At 36.9% G+C, this 14,132-nt stretch overlaps 3 protein-coding genes and 1 pseudogene across 4 annotated transcripts; 3 read left to right on the top strand and 1 right to left on the bottom strand.

Moving 5' to 3' along the window:
• Positions 1–687: 687 nt before the first annotated feature.
• On the top strand, positions 688–1,794 carry LOC125192112 (glutathione S-transferase T3-like). Its single transcript, XM_048089568.1, has 2 exons — positions 688–986; positions 1,061–1,794. Exons 1-2 carry the CDS (start codon positions 699–701, stop codon positions 1,688–1,690), a joined length of 918 nt encoding a protein of 305 aa, XP_047945525.1. The 5' UTR covers positions 688–698; the 3' UTR covers positions 1,691–1,794.
• Positions 1,795–1,861: 67 nt separating this feature from the next.
• On the top strand, positions 1,862–4,849 carry LOC125192113 (transcription elongation factor SPT4 homolog 2-like). Its single transcript, XM_048089569.1, has 6 exons — positions 1,862–1,958; positions 2,275–2,392; positions 2,469–2,560; positions 2,655–2,710; positions 4,269–4,330; positions 4,615–4,849. The coding sequence occupies exons 2-6, from the start codon at positions 2,282–2,284 to the stop codon at positions 4,663–4,665; spliced, it is 372 nt and encodes a 123-aa protein (XP_047945526.1). The 5' UTR covers positions 1,862–1,958; positions 2,275–2,281; the 3' UTR covers positions 4,666–4,849.
• A 557-nt stretch (positions 4,850–5,406) lies between these two features.
• Positions 5,407–7,592, bottom strand: LOC125192575 (uncharacterized protein At2g23090-like). Of its 2 annotated transcripts, XM_048090190.1 has the most exons (4): positions 7,501–7,592; positions 7,320–7,416; positions 7,169–7,215; positions 5,407–5,683 (listed from the first exon to the last, which is right to left on the bottom strand). In XM_048090190.1, the coding sequence occupies exons 2-4, from the start codon at positions 7,390–7,392 to the stop codon at positions 5,564–5,566; spliced, it is 240 nt and encodes a 79-aa protein (XP_047946147.1). In that variant the 5' UTR covers positions 7,393–7,416; positions 7,501–7,592; the 3' UTR covers positions 5,407–5,563. The 2 variants fall into 2 exon arrangements, with proteins under 2 accessions (XP_047946147.1, XP_047946146.1); XM_048090189.1 differs by lacking the exon at positions 7,501–7,592 and having other exon boundaries at positions 7,320–7,492.
• Positions 7,593–8,018: 426 nt separating this feature from the next.
• Positions 8,019–8,679, top strand: LOC125194759 (annotated as a pseudogene).
• The last annotated feature ends 5,453 nt before the right edge of the window (positions 8,680–14,132 follow it).

Below are 14,132 nucleotides of genomic sequence, written 5' to 3'. Positions count from 1 at the left end.
CGATTGGGAAAAGGAAGTTTTTTTAAAAATTTATCAATATTAAAAAGTGTCTGTGACACCTGTAAGAATTTAGTAGGCGGGAAGTTGGAAAAATTCAAAAAATGTTAGTAAGAGTTCACATAAAATTTATTTTGAAATATGCTTATACTCTCAGGCCTTTTTAATCTTTAATAGCGTCAAATAGTGGGCTTAAAATGATGAGTGCAATCTGAGTAGAAAAATAGTTGGTTCCTTGTTATGTTTTAGAATGCAGTGTTGGCTAAATGGAATACTACTATTTTCCATTAATCGTATGACGATTTTCTTCAAATTTTAATCGTAAAGATATTTTCATCGAAGTTTAAGACAGTTAATTCAAAAGTTGATTTCTATGACTAAAGTAAATCGTGGTGTACTGCGCTGAGGTTTACAAAATATGAGTAAAAATTAAATATTCAACTAACAAAAAGTGCAATCCATGTGCTTTTGATCTCGACCATTCATTTCAAAAATACAAACCAATCTTGGTCATCTATTAAAAGTATAAAACACAAAAGCACAATCCATGTGCTTTTGATCTCACTCATTCATAAAAAAAGGTACAAATTAATCTTAGTCGTCGATTCAAAAGCTCACAAATCATTTCCTATATCTATAAATACAAGAGCTCACAACATCATAGATTCACAAATACCTCAACTCCAACATTTTCACACAAAATGTCTTCTCGTCAAAAAAACTATGCAAATGACGAAGACATCCTTTTATGTCAAGTTTATATGCAAATTTTACAAGACCCAATTATAGGGACTTATGAATCATCAAATCTATTATGGAAGCGTGTGGAAGATGCATTCGTCAAAGATAAAGACCCGGCTTGGCCACGACGTACGCAAAGATCTATGCAGGCTCGTATTCAAACCATCGAGAAAGCAACAAAGAAATTCCGTGAATGTATTCAAGCAGCTGAAGCAAGAAATCAAAATGGAGCTTCATACGTAGACATAGTGAGTACTTAATCATATTTTAATGTATATTTTTCTTTTTTTCTGAGTTATTTATTCATTATAACTTCTTGTAGATGAAAGAAGCTGCACAAACACTCAAGGATGATCCAAATTCAAAATTGGATTGGAAATTTTCTCATGTTTGGGAAGTGATAAAAAATTTTGAAAAATTTCAAGATTGTGCAGAGAGCTCTAGACAACCATCACATGAAATTCAATCTTCTGATTCAGAAAGTCAGACTCATAATTCACAAGCCTTACTAGCTTTATCTTCATTTCCTATGTGTTTTGATAATGATGATGACGCACAAGCCCGTGATGGTTCCTCTTCATCAAAGTCCAAACGAGTAAAGAAAGCAAAACAGAAGACAAAAATATTTGAAGATACGACATCTGTGATCATGGCTCTAGAAAAACAAAATGAGCTTCTAAGGGATGGCATGGAAAAAGCAAACTCGCAAATGAATCTATTCTTGGAAAATCAAAAGGCGAGCATCAAACTCAAGCAAATGAAGGAAGAAAATAAAATATTATCTATGAATTTGAGCTCCATAACCGATCCCCAAAGTCGTGCATTTTTTCAGGCTGAAAAAGAACGCATTTTACGGAAAAAAGCTCAACAAGAAGATCAAACAAATGACTATGCAGTTAGAACATATTCTTCGGACTTCAATGATATTAGAGGAGATTTACCGGATTATTAGATTAGGTTTTTATTTAGTCACTTGTAATTTTATTTTTAGTACTCCTATTTGAAATGTGTTTTTTAATTTGTAGGTTTATGTATTATGCTCTGTGTTTTTTTTAATTATTTTTTTGTTAAGTACATATGTAATTATATATAAGTGAGGTTAATTAAATTCATTAGCTCAAACCCATTGATTGAATAATTTGAAACAAGTGCATCCGACCACAACCCAAACAATTCTAACGCGCTGCCATCTTCTTCGTCGCTGCAGTTCATTTTTCCTGGTAAATTTCCTTCTTTCTCTTTTCAAATTTATGTTTTTGGGTTTGGATTTGGCGCAAATTTGGTTTTGCGTATCTGTTGGAGATGGTCTGATGCCATGTTTAGAGTTAACGAAGGGAAATTATGGTTAATTCCCATCAAGTGTTCGACGAATTCAGAAGAAAAAGATTGTATTTTACAATTTCTATTGAAATTAGATTCGAGCATGTATATGACGAATTAGCTAGGTTTCGAATAAATGCAGGGAAACTGTGATTTTCTCTTTATACTCCAATCTTACAAACTCACAATATTACTAAAAAATAATTCTCTGTTTAGGGAAATTATGGTTAATCAGGGAGGAGGAGGAGCAGTAGCCGTTGCGCAAATACCAACGAGCTTTGGGCATGAGCTGAGAGCCTGCCTTCGCTGCCGGCTTGTCAAGACCTATGACCAGGTTGGCTTAACCTCCAAATGCAATCACTCCTTTTACTCTTTCTGTTGATTAATTGCTATTAATATGAGATATGCAGTTTAGGGAATCTGGGTGTGAGAACTGCCCCTTCTTTCAGATGGAAGACGATCATGAAAGAGTTGTTGACTGCACAACCCCCAATTTCACAGGGTTCTTACTCTAACTCTTTGCCTCAAAACAATAGCCTCACTCAAATTACAACCTCGTTTCTAAATCTAGTAGTATTAATTTTGACTGGGTACAGGTTAATCTCTGTCATGGACCCGACTAGAAGTTGGGCCGCGCGTTGGCTCCGTATTGGTATGCTTCTTTAATTGTTACTGCTCCCTTTCAACATTGCTAGTTCATTGTGTCCCTGTCATGAATGAAAATGATGATCATTCTGACTTCTAAATATGTAAAACTATGAATCTTATCATTCTTATGACATGAAATGTGTGCTTTATATTTGGAAATAAAAGGTCCTTTTCTGACTGATAATATTTCCTTGTCCAGTCATTTTTCGTGCTTGAGATTTTCATGTTTTTGCTACACCCTGCACGATCTACTATATAATACTCCCTCCGTCCACGATTAAGTCCCATTTTTAAATGGCGCGGGTATTAAGAAATGTTAAGAAAACTGGGTGGAAGAAAGTTAGTGGAATAAGGGTCCCACTTGTATATATTAGTTTTAATGATATGTGAGTGGAATTAGTTAGTGGAATGTGGGGTCTCTTCACCATTTATGGTAATTATGTACTGGGACTCTTATTCGTGGACGGACCAAAATGGAAAAACGGGACTCTTATTCGTGGACGGAGGGAGTAGTATATTGATTTTTTATGTTCGAGAATTTATTTTTACCTATTAGTTGAGCACCGTTATTGTTTTTAGCCCTTAGGAGCATTTCCAGAAACATTATCCCAAAACTGCAATTCAAGGGCAGGTATATGCCGTGTTTCCTGTTCGCATCTCTTAAGGTTGCAGCCCTTTCTCTATATTGCTAATGCTGGCTTCAATATGAAATTAGATAAGGCTCATAAGGGAATAAAAAACTGCTCTGGTTTTCTTTAGGCAGGGCTTTCATCTGATTTCAGTTGTATAGATTAGTAGACAAAATATGTTAATGTGTCTATGCTTGACTATCTACCCGCATGCAGCTTCTGTAGTTATTTGAACTGGCCAGTGGCATGCTTTGAATTATACAAATATTTACATTGTTAGAAGTCTTGGGTAACCAAGATAAACACAAGGTTATCAATAATTAATAACTTAAATAATGTGGCAGTAATAAAACTGTGCAGATGATGACGCAGTTCTAGTAAACTTGCTTGAAGGATTATCTCTGTGTAGACAGCTGTATTATTTGATAATCACTTAATTGTCAATAGACAAAAGGTGTTTTCATTGTTTGAGAACATGTGAAATTTTCTGAGTTCAGTTCTTTCATCCAAGATTCATTTTTCGTAGATTTTTAGACTTTGACTGCAGATAACATACTGACTCACAGATAATATTCTGAATATACACTTCCTTACGTGAAACGATTCTTTAAAAAAAGTGAATCCATTTTCATTTTACATGCCTATATGCTATAGTTCCATATGCATGAACGATATCGCAAAACACCATTTTAAACCCATTTCGGTTGATTCCTTGTTATTGCTCAAAGGGTCAGTAATAGGTAGGGAAGGCGGGATTTGAACCTGTGCTATTTTAATCCAAAACAAGTGCGCTACAGAGCTGTGCCACATCCCTTCAATTGTTCTACAGTGTGTTTTAAATATACCTGTCTAGTATTCTGTTGTTATTATTGAAGATAAAAAGTTTGGACTCTGATCGTCTCAATCAACATGTATCTGTTCCAACTTGTTCAGGAAAATTTGCTCCTGGTTGCTATACGCTTGCGGTCTCTGAAGCACTGAATCCCGACTTGCAGGTAAGCTATTTAACATCCACCTTCAAGAAAACTGAATCCCACTGCATTACGTTGTTGTTACCCTTCTATCTCTCTGTCTCATAAGCATCACAATTGGAATCCCCATGTTGAATCTGAAGCTCTTCATTGCAGCCTTAGCAGTGTGTTTTTTCTATATTGCCTGTCTCCATTAGTATGAATCTGCACCCAATTGTTTTCGATCTCTACTGTTCGCAGATTAATAACCAACTTCATGTCTATATGAAAGCGAGCATATTTCTGATAAGTAGTGTTTTATGGTGCAGAATATATGTGAAGAAGAGCACGTGCCTTACGTTCTTCCTAAACGTGTCTGACTCGCTACTTGATTGTGCGTCCAGCTGATCTTCCTTTCCCCTAGTCTGTCTACCTGTTTAATATGCCTTCCACCCTCTCCCTAGAAAACTCAACGTAGAATATGATAGACAGAGACCTGCTACAGTGTAAACATTTCACTATCGATGAATTTATCTTGTGATGTGTGGATTTGTAGTTTTTGCAGATTGAGGTAATTTGTGTCAAGTTTCAAGCATGATAGGTTGATACTGATCTCTTTTTGACCCTTACAAATGTTTCAGATGGTTCTATATATCCATGTTTCAGATGGGATATAGTCCATTTTTTATTACAAGTGTCATTTTTAGGCTGATTAACTAAAATTACCTATATTTATTGGGTACGAGCATTAAGGAAAAGATGAGCAGTATATTAATTATCAGAAAACTTAAACTTATACAATTAAAAGCTCTTTCTATTCTAAAATGAAATGAGACCTTGGAAATAGAACGACTCAATTGACTTAGTCTAAGTTTGTGTACCATACATGAAGGAATATAAAAACCATTTTGATACTACTAAGCTAAAAAATTGTGTACTAACGAACATAGTTAGTGCAGTGGTTTAGCAAATAAAAATAATTGCGTTTTGAGAAATTTTCCTGTATATCACTTCTTGAAATTTTTTGTAGTTGGAAGTTGAGAGTATAATCAAAATTTCAAAACTCCCATGATAAATATCTATATATTAAAGAAATCAGCAGGGAAAGTTGAGAGATGAGATGATTGAACATATACCAATACCATATAAAGTTTCAAGCCACTCAGTCAGTACAGTAATCTCAGAACCAACACCCAAATAGCTTCATACAAAACACATTGACAGAACATAAAAGGGTACCAAAACCCATCTTTGGTGATAAAATTAATAAGTTTTGCATCATTTCTTGAGGTGGGGAAAACAAGTGAAGAGGTCAGCTTTCGGATGCTTTGCTTCAGCATGCTCCTTGCATTTAACCTCCGACGTCGTGCAGATAAACGTTTGCATGCAAACCTTGCACTGCGAACAAGATTTGAACCGCAACAGTTTAGAAAAGACGGTTGCGACACAATACAAGCTTACAGAATAAAGCATAATAGGACACAACACTATCCGTACACCAAAGATGGACAATAAGTATGGGCGATGAGCTGCTCATTTTCAAGTACATGCCATTTCACATGGTAAAAGTAATGCTTGTTCTTTTTCTTTCCTGATTTTCAATCATTTGTTTGAGATATTTACATATTTCAATGAATCCCTAAAAGTCTTCTATGTGATCAAAGAAGAAATTATCACAAGCATAAATTTTCAAGACAAAGTGACTTTCATGATTCGTACTTATTCAACTAACTACATCAGATATCTGATTCAAAATAAAAGATCAGACTGATATTAATTATAATATCTGACTGACAAACATACTTCACATTGAAACCTAAAAATTTAATTCATTTCCGCAAGCAAAGTTCCACATGCACAGCTCGCTGATGACTGTTTATTAAGTATTAACAAAGTATTACTCAAGAGAGAAGGATGCGTTCCCTAGATAAGTAGTCAAGACTGGTGAAGAGCACACTTATTAGTATTCACATTATTAATGGGAAACACAGATCACAGACAATCGTGTTAACTCCATCATCACCAAGTCTAAGTAAAAGCTATGTGATGAAAAGCAGCTCCATTCCAAATGCACATAACACTGAATCCTTCTATTACTATTCAGGATCCTGTAATTTTTTCAACATATGGATTCTTCAAGCATAACCCTTTCAACAAGATATGAATCAAGAAAGTTATCTCAAACTGTAGAGATGATCAAGGGCTTTAATATGTGCCATGTTTTATCCCATCTTGCTAAACACCAAATTCAATCTATGTAGGGGCTATTCGGTTTGCAAGATTATATCTCGGGATTAAATATGTATTGTGTTTGGTTCATGAGATTGAATCTCATAACTCAAGCCTAAGTGGATAATACATAATTAGTCATAGCCACCCCTTCCAATTAAAATATCATAACTCAATCCTAGACTATATCTCGTGATTATTTTGTCTAACAAACTGAACAGCCACGTAGACTATTAATCTTAAATAGAAAATCAGGAGTGATGTTGACAAAACGCATGTTTGTTACTGTATGTTCTGAATAAAACCCCTCCCCAGAAGCAGTGAAATCACCACTTCATCTCCTTCAAATCACATCTCTATCATTGATCAAAATCACAAATTTACAATACTTTTATCTCTCCCAACCTTCTAACATTTCCTCTTGATAATCAGAATGAAAGTAACAACAGTCAGTTTGAATCACATGCTTTCATAATATTAAACCAAGTTTAGATGCTGAGCAAAACCGAAAGGGGAAGAACAAAACAAAACAGCCAATAACCCCAAAGCAACCCAAGTTCAAAACTGTATTAGAAAAATCTGGAAATTGGGGATTTAAACTTATAGGTGGAGATAAACAAAAGAAAACAACACAAAACATGAAGAGAGAGGAACCTGAATGCTCATGGCCTTCTTGTTGGCGTCAAGTTGACTTCCTGAACCTAAACCACAGACGGAAGTTTCAGTACATCCACCTAATCACCCCTTCCGATCAAACAATACATATCAACGAAACAGAAATTGGGGAAATAAATGGAAAATATACCCTTTGCGCCTTTCATTTTTTCCTGATTCTTTTCCCGAGCCATTTTGGTTTTCTGGGCATTGCCACCTCCCATCCTTTCTCCCTACTCTCTTGAAGCCTGCGCGGAGAAGCACGAAATTCTGGTAATTGGAAACCCTAATTGAATGAGAGAAAGGTAAGTGATTTGGGGAAGAAAAGTTACAGTGCAATACGCGTGAGCCACAAATCAACGTGCTGACTGCTGACGCAATACTTTCTTTTCAATTAATTTATCATGAATATATCATAATTAACTTAAATCCATCCTACTTCCTACATCTTGTAATTATTTTTTATTTGCTACACACCAATTTTTGGTGAATTACAAATAAAATGTTAAAAATGTGTATTTATTGAAAAAAATGATAAATTAATTTCATGAATATGGAAAATTATCTTTGATAGGCGATTAAGTTCTAACCTATGGTTGCTCCCCCTATCCCCATTATTTTCCATGTATATAGCTTGGTTTCAAACTTGTATTCACCAAATCCCTTCTACCATCCTTTAAGTAAACACAATTATTACATTTTGTATTTATTATTAGTTTAATCAATATTTTACGAGTAACTATTATAAATTGGATGGCTATAGTGTATATGTATAGCGATACAAAACATGCATATATTGTCATTATTTGTCATACTACATAATTGAGAGAGAGAGAGAGAGAGATTGATCATGGAGTTTTTGCAAGAACTGATTTTTACTGCTTTTTTAGCTCTTTTGTTATCTTATCTTGTTGCAAAGATTATAACTTTTGTCATTTCTAACACAAGCCCTGATGTTGATTCTGTTGCTAGTGAAGGTATAGCAGAAAAAGGTGTGATCTTGGAGAGAGGTTTAGAGGTGGTCAGTAGAGGGAAAGCCGAAAGGAGAAAAAATAGTGAAGTTTGTGGATGAGACTGTGATCAAGAGGGTTGATCGTTATGAGGGGTCGGAAAATCTTGTGTTGTTGGATGATGTTGAGGAGGTTATTGCTAAGGATGAAATGGTTGATCAATTTGGGGGTGATGTAGATTCTGGAGTGAGAGAGAGTGAGGAAGAATGTTGTGATGAGAGAGAATTGGATGAATATGATGCCAATGTTGAAGGTTGCGAGAAAATTGAAATGCTGCTTGAAACAGAGGGATTTGGAGGTGATAGGGATGGTGAGAATGTTGTGAAATGTGTGGGTGATGATATGGTGATTCATGAGAGAGAAGGGAATGAGGGGAAGAAAGTGAGATGTGAGAGTGATGATGATTGGGAGGGAGTGGAGAGGAGTGAGTTGGAGAAGAGCTTTGCAGAAGCTGTGAACTATGTGGAGTGTGGAGTAAGGGGAGAGAGGATGATCATTTAGTTGATCATTTGGTGAGATGGGGGGTGATATTCGGATGCAGCTCTATGGGCTGCACAAGGTTGCTCTCGAGGGGCCTTGCCTCGAACCTCAGCCTATGGCGCTCAAGGTCTCTGCTCGTACGAAATGGTACTTGATCTTTAAATGGATCTTATTTTACAAAATTATTTTGTAGTATGACTGTATCCATGTTCTTGAGCATTTCTTGTTTTCCATGTGTACAACTCTCACAATGCTAAGGACCTTTTAAGTAATGATCTATATTTGGAACTATGCTATTACTAGTTTTTAAGGCATTGATAAATACTGTAGGGCATAGCTATCTCGTGTTTCCCTTGTTGTCGTGAATATCATTGAGCACTATATACTATATAGTGCTCTTTCATTTCGTGGAACTGTGATTTCTTTGTTGGTTTCTGGATTTACAAGATATAAGCCGGGCGTAATACAACCCAAAAGAAGGAATACAAATGAACTAACTGAATCGAAATTACAACGGAAATTTCGAAACAAATAAACCGTAAAAGGAATTTAGCCGAGTCGAGGAGGCCTCTTTCCGCAAGACAAGATACGCCCCGGTAGTGCTCTTCGGATTGTCGCTTCGTCCCCAAAGATAAAATGACTGCGTCTGTCGGTGAAGCGAAGCACCGCTTATCAATGAGCTCCGCGAACTGGATGGAGGAGAGGGCAGAGCTTCGACAGAAGAACAATGCAGAGAGAGGAGAGAGTATATGATGCAGAGTGTGGATTCTAGTTTCTGGTGTGTAGAATGCTAGAATGACTAGCCTATTTATAGGCTCAGTCCACTGTAGGGGTCAACGCAGCCTTGATGGCCGTCATCAATGTCAGACCATAACGGTCGTCGTTTACGAGCTATAACGTTCGGGCGACACGCTCAGAGCTAGAGAGGTTGAATCTAGACGCTTCTAGATTCAGCTCATGACGTGGACTGTCACGTGTCAGCCACGTTGGCTTACCGCGTCATACTGACGAGGTGTCATCCCGCTTGGCTCGCTGACGTGGAAACGGTGGTGGTCTAAAAAAGAATTAGACCCTAGACCCACTAGCCCAAAGACCAATTGCCAAGATCCAAGTCCAAGGACAAGGGCACGGGCTCGAGGCTGGCAAGCAAACATCTATTGCTCTTTGGGGAATGGTAGAAAAATGCTCACAAATTTTCCTTAGCTTAGTTTTTCCATTGAACCAAATTCTTGGGGCTCATATCATGGTTGGGTTACCACTATGACAATTCTTTGTTTTTGGATTTCAAACCCCTTCCCCTAGCAACTTATTCGTCGATCACCGGTTAACCCTGGTTGTATCCGCTAGATTATCTATTGACTTCACATAGTCAATTGTAATCACCCGGATCAAAGTTTTGTTATGGCCCCAATATGTGAGACTTACCATTTATAATCAATTATTTGCCCCCCCGATAGCAAGCCCTTTTCAAAGAATAACTCGGAGGCCCCCTTAAACCCCCCGGAATATCCTCAAAGGAGTTTTTAAACCATTGGCTTTTCCCCCCCCTTATCTAAATAGTTTGATTCCATAGTTGAACGGGCATACATGTCTTTCATGGATTTCCCGGAAAAGACCACCCCCAATAGAAAGCGATCCCTTTTGAAAGTGAGTCCGTTTGATATCCCAAATTGATCCGACCCCCGAGGGGGATCTCAAAAAATGTAGCCCATGATTTTGAGTATGTTTTTGATATCTCAAAAATCTTAAAGAGCTCTCCAATGCTCTTTTTTTGGGTTCTGTAGCGACTAACTTTTTCCCGACAACGACATCAAACAAAGCCTGGCGTGGAAAGGCGAAGGTTCCGCAAAAATCCCTCGATGACTGGCCGTTCGACTCCGGGGACCCGGCATGCGTATTTGTTCGGTTCAACAACGACATCAACGTTCCGCTCGCCTATCTTCAATGATGAGTGGGGAAGAGGGTCGGAGATCTTTAAACAAAGGGCAGGTTTGGGGGAACTTTTTGGGGGAGGGAATATCCCCCTTTTGGCCGTTTGCCAAGACCCGGGCCCCCGGCGGGCAAAGAGACAATATTTTGGCGAAAAAAAGAGGCGCTAGAAAAGATGTTGAGCGAGTTTTTGGTGTGCTCCAACCGAGGGGTCATTTTTTGGGCCCGAAATTTGGCCGAAGATGATTTTGTATTATGGTAGCATGTATCTATTGAAACATGATAATAGAAGATGAAGGATTTCCCCGGAACGTTGGGCGCCGAAAGATGGGCAAGTCATGGCGTTCCTCCGCGTTTTGGATGGGTGTACCACGTAGTTGAATATCGTCACGTTTCGATTAGCGGGAGCCGGCCTGCCCAAACCGGGTCTTTTGTTTAAGAGTCGGCACGTGGAGGGGGGGTTTTTTGAAGAACATGTGTGATTTTCCGTAGATAAAATTTTCGTTGTAATTTCCCTACCCTTTTCGACGAAAAATTTTGTTTTATTTTTAAATTTTTTTACGCCGTTTTTTTTCTTTTATTTTTGTGATAATTTTAATTGTAATTGAATTAAAATATACAAAAAAAAAAAAAAGTGAAATTTGTCAAATAAAGTGCCCCTTATTCTGGGCCTTTTTTTTTGGTGAAATAAAATTGGGCTATGGACAAAAAATAAAGTTGTCCACCAACTCACACCGGTGATTCTACCACTAGCCAGAGCTCTACGGATAAGGTAACTACAGCTTACACTGTAACGACGTTCGCTTTAGGGTCTTCTTAATAAACATGCTACTACTGAAAATTTTTCTCTGATATCATCTTCATGTTTTTCTGATGTATTTCAAGCATAAGACTGATAATCTTTCATGTACAGTGAGAGTAAATTGTTTGTTAGTACTTATCAAATAATTTACTTTCGAATTCTCTTAGTATTATGTTTTGTATTCCATAAATTGAATGATTTCTACGGTATCAAACAATCAATAAACAGGGTGAAGGGCCCGAGATTTAGTGGTGGCCTTGAAGTATCTTCGTCTTTTGCTATATTTTCTTCCATGTAAACACTTGTGATATTGCCAATCATAATTAGACACACGCTTAAGCCATAACACAAGTCATAATGAATTTCAAAGACTCATTATTAGAAATTCATTTTCCCACATCACATAAACACAACCAAAAAGATATGGTCAACAGTTCCAATCCGCAGATGACTCTCGATATTTTAAACACATTTCATGTCTCTATTCAACAATGTCATTTCTATATTTCTATAATATCCAAGAATCCAAACTATCTATATAAAAATAAAAATAAAATAAGAAACAATTTTACAGTGTCATAAAAATCATTCAAGTGTCATCCACGAAATATTATATTAAAGTAAATCGGAAAAAACCCCACAAAGATACAGAAGAAAACAATTAAAATAGATAGTACTCCCTATAATGGAGTGTATAAACAGAGCAAAGGAAAATCGCAATCAAGTAATTTCAGCATGAACAAAACTGCTCAAAAAAGGGAAAAGGGTTTCATTCTATTTTATCTTTTTCCTCCACAAATCAACAACGACATAGTCAATTTCCACACAAAATGCCGAGTAAAAATTGACACACCGAAATGCAGGAAAAGAAAACCCTGAAAACAACAAAAAAATGTTCAATTTAAAAAAAAACAGGGAGAGGAAACTAACAATAGGAGTATCTTTAATAGAGAGGTGCGGCAGAGGTTCGTTGTTGCTAACGTGCACCGGCGCCAGCGGGGCGCCAAGCACACCGAGGAGCAGGCGCAGATCGGACTTCGAGCAGCCCGAGCCGGAATTGGAAAGCGTCGGAGCCCTACAGAGCCAATTCGCCCAGCTATCAGCCCTCGGATCACCCGAATCATCCGGACCCTCCCTCAGCGGCGACAGAGCCTCCGCCCCAGGCCTCACACTACTCGATCTCGACACATACATTTCCGGAGGCGCGACGCTGCTTCCCCTCCTCCGACGCATTAATCCCGACCGCGACGGCGACTGGCTCCGCCCCCTCCTGGACCGCGATGGAGACAGTCCCCGCGCCATTTCCTCCTTCAAAGCCGCGAAAAAACCTTGCTTCCGCTCCATCACTGTGGAGGGGAAGAATTAACTCAAAATTGAATCAAATTGGGGACAATTGATGAGAACGTTGGATGAATTGAATTGAACTCGAAATCGGAGAGGCGAAGAGATAACCAAAAATTGATTAAAATTTGGTGAAAATTGATGAGAATGTAGGAGGAATTGAAGTGGAAATCGGATAGGCGAAGAGTTGCTTGAAAGTTAAAACTGAAATTGATCCGAATGAGGTAGAATTGGTGAGAATGTGGAGGAAATGGAGATGGAAATCGAAGCGGCGGCGAGCAGAATCGGCAGTGAGCTGCTGTTGGAGGATGGGAGGAGACAAGAGAGAGAGAAGAGCATGACGTTAAGTTGAAGCAAACTTTTTCATTATACATAGATCGAATTAAATTTATAAGCCATGTTAATGATTTAAAAACTTATGTGATTCATTTTTTTTCATTTAATATGTAAGTAAATAAAAAAGGGTTAAAATTAGTAATCTACACTTTATTCCTCTAGAAATAAATGCTTGTATGAATTTTGTAGTTACGACAACCAAATAAAGTAAAATTTTCTCATAAAAACTAAATTTAAGGCATCTTAATTTTTTTTTGTTTTTCAATTTCTCAATCAATATCATTACTAAATAGGAGTACTGCATTAGGCTATGAATGCATTAATTTGTAATACGGAGTATTAAAATTTTTTAAGTGCACTAATAAATTTATGGTAATACAGCTAAACTGTAATCAATCTGTATATGCGAGTAAATAAATATTTGTATTATATTTACTACTATGTGTGTGTTCTTGGTAACATAATTTGGGTATTTTGCCTTGGAAATTAATTAAATTGTGAGTATCGTTAGAGACTTAGAGTACGACCACAGGCAAATGTGGTTGTTGAGTATTTTGCTTTCGAAAATTGTTAATGCAAATTTCTTCTCATTACTTGCAACTTACTTTGATTTAATTTCACCTAATTTTCATTTCACAAAAATGCACTCAGTTATTTCGGTAGTTGTGTAGTTAATTAATGTCCAATGAAAATTATTGTACTAATTCAATCAGTTTTCATTATCAGTTGAGCTTAATAAAATTCATTGACTTGGACATATATAAATTGTGAGAGAATATCAATAACAAACTGAATTGCAGTGTCGTGAAAGACTCCATAGCATTCCATAAATGATTATCATAATTCATTCATAGATAATGTTTTCAAATATTTTATCATACTCACAAATATTTCCTTTGAAAAAACAATTCATATGGTCGAAGGGACGAAAATATTTTATCATTCTCATAAATAGTTATTATTTAAATCCATCTACAATCAGGAGTCTTGATTTAGTTTTATTATACTAAATGATAAATAGATTTTACATTTTTACTCAAACATCCATTTATTAAGTACTCCTTCC

Source organism: Salvia hispanica, chromosome 6 (assembly GCF_023119035.1).
Source record: "Salvia hispanica cultivar TCC Black 2014 chromosome 6, UniMelb_Shisp_WGS_1.0, whole genome shotgun sequence".
Lineage (NCBI taxonomy): Eukaryota > Viridiplantae > Streptophyta > Magnoliopsida > Lamiales > Lamiaceae > Salvia > Salvia hispanica.
This window is presented reverse-complemented; position numbering and strand designations above follow the sequence as displayed.